The sequence below is a fragment of the Gouania willdenowi genome, chromosome 15 (assembly GCF_900634775.1).
Source record: "Gouania willdenowi chromosome 15, fGouWil2.1, whole genome shotgun sequence".
Taxonomy (NCBI): Eukaryota; Metazoa; Chordata; class Actinopteri; order Blenniiformes; family Gobiesocidae; genus Gouania; species Gouania willdenowi.
The window spans coordinates 35,946,207-35,954,123 of NC_041058.1; the positions used below are offsets into that span (position 1 = coordinate 35,946,207).

Consider the following 7,917-nt stretch of genomic DNA (forward strand, 5'->3'; position numbering starts at 1 on the left):
GGAGGTGTTTCAGGCATGTCCTATTGGGAAGAGGCCTCGTGGAAGGCCCAGGACACGTTGGAGGGACTATGTCTCTGAGCTGGCCTGGTGTCACCTCGGGGTCCCCCCAGAACGGCTGGAGGAGGTGTGCGTGGATCGGGAGGTCTGGGCATCTCTGCTGAGACTGCTCTCTCCACGACCCGGCCCCGGATAAAGCGGAAGAAGATGGATGGATGGATAGTTAAAAGTTTTTGAATTAAAAAATTTGTATTGTGATTGTGATTTTACACAGAATAAATTGTGATATGATTTTTTTCCCCATATCACCCACTCCTACGTGTGTATGTCTGTGAATTAAAACTCTTAATCAGCTACTAGCAGTGTTATGAACACTGCTAGTAGCTGAATTACACTTGTAGGTTATATCATCATAAATACATAGTAAATGAAACAAATCTCTAATATAATGTTCATTTGAACTGTTCTTATGATTATTATTGTATGTAATAGTGTATTTCTATAGACATTGATTCAATGAAAAATGACGATGTTTGAATGTTTTTTACATGATGATCTTTTTAATGACGTCCTTTCTGTTGCAGACAAGGAGAGCTGAGGTAAAGGTAGCACTGCCTTGGGCCACAGTGTTTTAAGTGGGAGCCTCTGTCATCATCAACATCTGTGATAAACACCTACAACATGAGACATGTCCCCAGATAAATGATGGACAGTTGGTTATAATGATTTACTGACAAATAAATGTATTAATTCTTGTTAGTTTTTATTTGTAATTTGTGGTTGATTAAAACTAGCATTAGGAGGACACAGTGCAGGGAGAGCTGCTGGTATGGAGGTGATGACATCATTCTGAAGGTAGAAATCAATGTTAAAACAAAGTCATGTTAAAAAAGGACTTTTTTTAACATCAGGTCACTAAAGTCTCACTATTGTTATTTTCTCAAACTTGGCAGCTCTGATGCATTAACTTGATTTCTAGTTTTAAATGCTGCATACTGAGCGGTGTGGCGGTTTATTAAATGTTGGATGACGTAGCGTTTTGTTTGCAGTTCCATCATGGCTTATTTCCACGTTACAGGAAGTACAAATTGCGATCCTTTGCTCTTTTTTTGTGTAAAACTGCCGACATGCTAAGCTAACGGCTGCTCCGGCTGTTGTAGTTATCCAGTGTAGTAGAGGCATGCGTGCGCGCGCGCGCACACCATAGACTGTACATGTACACATGAGCTGGTGGGAGGGGCCTGTCAGTCAACTCACAGCAGAAGAGGACAGTGGCTGACTTCAAGACCGGCTTTAACACCTTCGCGGAGGTAGAAAAGATCAGTTTCATATGCTAGGATCGGCCGATCACCGATCCCCCAAAATAGTATTTTGTTATTTTTTTGTGTGGTTTTGCATGTTTTTATGTATTTGTGATATTTTGTGGATTCTTGGATTTATTTTGTGCATTCACTTTTGAAGGCTGGACAAATTTGATTGAGGGCCACCAGTTACCCATGTCTGCTCTAGAAAACAGATATCAATTATTGATCAAAGAAATTATTTCTCAATAGTTGGTTTCCATATTTTTTTATATAACTATAAAATCAGCATTTTGTAGTTAGTTACTGAACCTGTTTGATGATCACTAAAACATGTGAGTGAAACAAAGCGTATGAACAGGGCAGTGACTATAGATGTAGACGAGCCCTACAGGTGTGACTGAAGGTATTATAACTATGTGAAACATGGAGCGTGTGTGATTCACCTACAGAAGCTACTGGAACCATCAGGGAACACTAAGACTACACATCCACAGTCAGCAGCAGTGACTGCAGGGGTAGGACCAGCGTAATTATCCAAAACTAGTGAATGCACCATCATCATCACCTCCAGCAGTGGGTAGCTGTGACTCACACAGTGGGAGACGCTATTTTAGATTCTGCTCAAAGTTGAACAAACTGAGCCATTTGTTCAGAGTCAGTTCTATCTTTATACAAACACCTTGTACGTAATGACGTAATCAAACAATGTGCAGTGTTTTTGAGTTGGAAAAGTGTGTGCGTTGCTGCAGGAGAACAGCAGCTCCTCCTTTCCACACAAACACAGCCAGACTCTCTCCTTACCGTTCTCCGTCGTCCGTCACCGCTTAAAAGTTTGAAACCGTCTAATTCCACAAAAGAGTCCATTGTTAGTCCTGTGAGCTACTAATCTGTAAATATCTCCATCGTTTCCTCCTTACACTACACCAGGTCTCGCTGCATAAACTGGTGTAGCACTAGCATGGAGTGCTAACAGCTGATGTGTGTAAACAATGGGTTCGTGGCTCCAAGCAGTGACTCCCTACACGATGAGCAGCAGAAAAAGAAGTACAGTTTGTATTTACATATATGGTAATAAAGTATAATATATATTCTATATTAAACGGCAGTGTTTGTTTTAGCTGTTAGTTATGAATTTTTTGTATAAATATTTAGTTTTGTGTATTTAGAATCATTTTCATATTTTTGTTGTCGTTTGGTGTATTTTTCTGTAAAATTAGTTTTCTGGAGCCTTTTTGTATAGTTTTGTGCATTTCTGTTGTCATTTTGTGTACAAATGTTTAGTTTTATTTTACTCATTAAGTATATTTTTATTATAAATACCTTATATGCAGACATGCTAACGCCAAAGGCCGTGAAAAAGGTGACAAAATAAATCCATGGTACAGGATCCTCTCCCAGAGAAATGTTTTTAACACTAAATTAAGCAATGAACGCTCTGAAGAGTACACTAAGGCTAAATACACTATTTTCTTCAAGCAAAAAAACATGTATTCACGTCACTCAAGTTATGGTTTGTGAAAAACAACAAAAATATATATGAAGAATTGTGATGTTAAAGTAAAAGTAGCTAACATTTGTACAGTTATTGGCTTTGTTACTTAACACCAGTGCTGCTGAGCTACTGGTTTTAACAGTTTCCATCATGTGTCTTGTTTCTAAACAAACCTCACGCTTTCTTTGTTGATCCATGAGATTTTTACCAGAAACTTTATTTCTTTCTTACTATGACTTTTATATTTTATATTGCTGTGCTTTGAGATGACTGTCGTATTCTGCTCTATATAAATAAAGTTGAATTGAATTGTAATAACTGACAATCATTAACAGACTTACATAGAGCACTATAAAATACATTTTATTTTTCCAAACTCCATTTTTTTTTTTTATTCTGTTTCTTTAAATACATTTTATGCATTTGTTTCAGAAAATATTGGTTTTCAACTCCTATGAATAAATAAAATGAAAAATAAAAAGAATTATTATAATTAAACAGAAATGTATGTCAAAATAAAAGTGTCATTTAAAACCACATGTAAGCTCCAACTGAAAGGTAGTTATAGATTGTACTGACATGGATTATTCTTACTGCTGCTTTTTAATTATTAATAATCATATGTCATAAAGATGTATGTATGAGAACAGCATTAATGTCACCATATTTCCTCTCAGGGATCAATGGTTTACTGAATCTGATCAGGTTTACTGTTTTGATTAACTTAACTTAAAATAACCTCATTTAAATGATCCTGATGATATTATTCCAGATGTTTAGACAAAAATAAATAGACATCAGTTATTTCACCACAAGGAGCCAGAATATTAAAATCTATCAAGTTATCAATAATCTACGATGTTTCAGACTCTACAATCTCTAGAATCAGTCTCGTCAACAACAACACAACTTGTTCCCACAGATCTTCTGTAGCTCTGATGAGATGTTCATATTAAACACTGAGCAGGGGAAGCTGACAGAGGTTGCTAAGCCCCTCCCTCCCTGTTTGTAGCTTCACCAGAAATGGGTGGAGCTTCACAGATACTAAAGTTAAGCATGAACTGCTCAGCTCTGTGTTTAAGAGTGTGTGATGAGTTGCATAGTTTTTTTTTTTTTTTGGCAATTTATTCAGTGTTGCGGGTGGCTGATTAGACATGGGAGTGGGAGGGGGGCGGGGCGATTAATGAACGGCCCCATAGGGCCCTACATATCTGATAAGCATCTGCTCTTCTGTTGTCTCAACTTTCTCTCTAAACGGCTCAGTGTGCGTTCAGCATGTATTTAAGGTGTGTATTTGGTTATAGGACAGCACACGGTGAAAATATCTGCGTTTATTATGTCGTATCCACGGAGAAATGTGTATTTTTTGCCGTTAGCTTTCAACACAGCCGTGGCCATTGCCCGCCAACAACTTCCGGGTCCAATCCAAACAGCGAACGGTCAAACAAACATGAAAATAAACATTTTGAAACATAATCGCCAAATAAGGAACAGTCAAAAAGTATGTTTCCTCAGAGAAGTTCACAGGAGCTCAAAACTTGTGAAAGAGTCTTAAACTATCTTCCTCTCTTTCACTCGTTTGCCTGCGCGTTGGTCTGGAGCTACTTCAGGTCTTCAGCGATTGGTTCTGGCATGCACGACGGAGCTGTGCAGTGAAATACATATAGATGGCGCGCTAGCGCCCCCTCACACTGAGGTCAAAAGCTAAATAGGTTTCACTTCTGGGTGAACAAGAATGTGCCGTCCAGGTGAAAAAAAATTAAAACAAACGTTTTGAAATAACCAAAATACTCCAAAATAATGGATGCACACACGTGTGGTATTTGGAAGCTGTTGATAAAGTTTGAGGTCAAACGGATATCGCATCGGGGAGACATTCGCTCCACAAACACAAGCACACACATAAAAGTTTCTTGGTTTTATAGATAGAAATGCCCAAATAAAAAGGAAATTGACTTTGAACATCAGCAGATGCCTCTGAAGACAGCCTTTTATTCTACTGTTATTTTATTTTGAGTTGTGTACATTGTTTCTCTGTGATAAGAATGGATTAACTATTGTGTTTGAACTGTTCCTGGTGCTTTGTTCATCAGTAATTATTGTTATTTCTCATACTTGTTCTCTTTTGTCATGTTGTATTCTCTCTGTTTTTAATACCTTTTATATTCTAGGTTTCCTTTTAGAATCATGTTTACTAAAGGCCGTCGTACGTGCTCGTGCCCGGTGCGCACCAGGTCCTTTGAAAATAGATTTTCACTTACCGGTGGCGAGTCTGACATAGTGGGAAAAGTGCAAATCTTCTTTTGTAAGGTAAGCTTGTATGACTGATGTCCACACCAACTTGTAAACAGAGCTGTGTACGAGGAAAACGGGGCTCGTGCAGCTCTCCCGTACACGTAGGCGTGTTGCGCATGTGCATTTTTTTTCAAAATGTGGAGAGGGCGTTTCTTTTTTAAACATCGTCCACAATGCCTTTAACATATTATTTAAAGATAATGATTATTATGGGGAAAAATGTTTGATTTTTAGAAAACCCTGCAATTTCTTAGAAACAATCCTACTAAATTCCCCTAAAAATGAGTCACAAAACAATGATATTAGATGCTGCAGCGTCTTATTGATTATTATTGATTAGAAACGATCGGTGCCTTACATACTTAATATTTCATTTAAACATGGAAGTGCAAACCAGGACTGCAGTTAGTAGAATGTGTGAGACTGGAATGGAAACAACCTTGCTCCCCCCTCCCCTCCCTGTTTCCAACATGACTTACTTCCTGTTTCCCTGTCGTTCACTGAACATGTCCATCATATCACTCTCTCTCACACTCTCTCTCCTCCTCGTTCTTCCTGTTTCTCTCTCTTTGTCTGCGAGTCGTTCTTTATGAGACGATGACGACTTCTATTGGAACGTCAACTATTGAACCATCACTACTGATAGGATGTGAACATGCTTTGATTTTAGTCGAGCAGCCAATAGTAACGCTCCAAACAGCTCATAGAGCACTTTGTAAACATCACTGATTGGCTGAAAAAGAGTAAGTTCTCCTAACAGAGTTCATCATTCAGACACAAGGGAATAAAAAAGAGAACAATGTGGTGGGGGTGTGGTTAGTGCCATGACACCCCCCCTATAGTATGACCTGTTAGCAGAAACGTAGTAGTGCTATGAACAACTACGTTTACAAACTGCATTCGACCACTTTCTGAGAAGGAATTCTGTCCATTAGCTTAGCCCATTAGCTTAGCCCACAGATCCCTCACATAACACCCAATGTGGTGTGAACGTAAACATTTAAGTGTTTATCCTGTACCAATATTATGAAGCCAACGCTTGGATAACTCTGACTTACTGTCGTTATTTGGCTCAGAGACGTGAAAAAAAAATGTAGCTTTACCATCCAACCATTTTCATACCTGCTTATTCCCGTTTATCAGGGTCGCGGGGGTCTGCCGCGACCCCCCTGTAGACCAACAGAACACTGTTGCCTAGCAACAGCTAACAGGAATCAACTAATGTGTGTCATATCCTGTCCAAAATGGCAGCTCTCCATAGTTTATGACCCCAAGTATAAAATCATTCTAAAGTCCTTTTAATGTGTATTCTGTAGTAAAAAGTTGTTTTAATGTGTAAACATATCTTATAGTTTAAAGGTGTGAATGTACCTTTTATTGTAGTTTTAACAAATTAACATACTTTAACTTGTAGTTTTAATGTATAAACATACCTCATTTTGTAGTTTTAATGTGTAGAAGTACCTTATTTTGTAGTTGGGGAGGGTGTGCTTCTTCTTGATGACCCTCTTCAGCTGGTTCACGATGATGGAGGTCAGCTGGGGTAGGGGTCTACCTTCAAACTGGGACTTGACCTCAAAGTCCACCAGAGGGTCCTCCAGGAAGCAGAAGGACCAATGGGAGAAGGGCATGCGCGTGAACTGCAGCCGCAGCTTCCCGACCACGCGCCGCAACTTGACGAACAGGTATGCGGACTTCCCGAACAGCAGCTCCACGTCGATGGCCAGGTGGAAGCCGCCATTGTACTCAAGGTCCACCTCAAAGTTCAGCTCCTCGGGCACGCCGTCCTCGTTGACGTGCACGGGCTTGATGAGCGTGGCCGAGTTGAAGACGGGCACGGAGTGGCCCAGGGAGATGTCCCGGAGGCTGAGGCCCTCCAGGAGGCGGCCCGCGGTCCGGGTCTGCAGCAGCTCCTCGAACTCCACCTTGATCTTCTTGGTGAGCCAGTGTCGCAGCGGGGGGGTGTCCCTCAGCTCCCGGAACAGGAACAGGAAGATGGCGTTCAGGAAGCCGCACGTCTCCGGTCTGTTGGGGTCTCCGGTACCGGGCTGGGGGTTCTGTTTGGGGCTATCCGACTGAGGGCCCGCGTCCCCCAGGTAGTCCCTCAGAGAGCCGTCCGGAACCACTCTGACGAAGGGCTGGCTCCGGGCCACGGGCTCCGGGCTCCTCCGGTACAGCAGCAGGAGCTGCAGCAGCACCGTGACCACGGCCCCGAACACCGCGGACACGAGCACCAGGTAAATCATGGCTCACATGGCCGCGCGTCGCCCCTCACTCAGAACCAGTTCCACCTGGTCGGGCTAAAGCTAAGCTCTAAGCTGCCATATCATCCGCTTCTTCCTGAGCTGCGGCTCCGCACCTGATTGGACGGACGGCTCACGCTGGTGTGCGTGATGACGTCATAGTGGCATCTTGTGCTGCCTTCATGAACTTCGGATTTTCGAAACTTCTTCTTCCAACGTAAATTGGTTGAAGTAGATCAATGTTTCTCAACTGGGGGTACTGGTACTACAGGGGGTAGCGAGAGGAACATTTACAAATGAAAGCATTAAAAATATGGCGTTTTATAATGTTTTCTTTTAGTTAAAAATGATAATCACACTAAATATTAGCAGCAACTCACAAAACAACAACAAAAAACACATGAAATAAGAGAAAAATATACAAAATAATAAAAAGAACAAACAAACATCAACAAAACACACAAAAACACACGCACAGAGAGAAAAATACAATTACCATCAACACACAAAACAATAACAAAGACACATTAAATGAGAGAAAAACACACAAGATTACTACAAAATACACAAAAATAACAGAGAAACA

At 40.8% G+C, this 7,917-nt stretch overlaps 1 protein-coding gene across 1 annotated transcript in view; it reads right to left on the reverse strand.

Annotated features, from left to right (window-relative positions):
• pdzd8 (PDZ domain containing 8) overlaps nucleotides 1-7,464 on the reverse strand; it is a 51,536-nt gene extending 44,072 nt beyond the window's left edge. The window contains exon 1 of the mRNA XM_028469250.1: nucleotides 6,553-7,464. Within this exon, the coding sequence (XP_028325051.1) occupies nucleotides 6,553-7,334 (782 nt within the window). The 5' untranslated portion in view covers nucleotides 7,335-7,464. The remainder of the gene's footprint in view (nucleotides 1-6,552) is intronic.
• Between the last annotated feature and the right edge of the window lie 453 nt (nucleotides 7,465-7,917).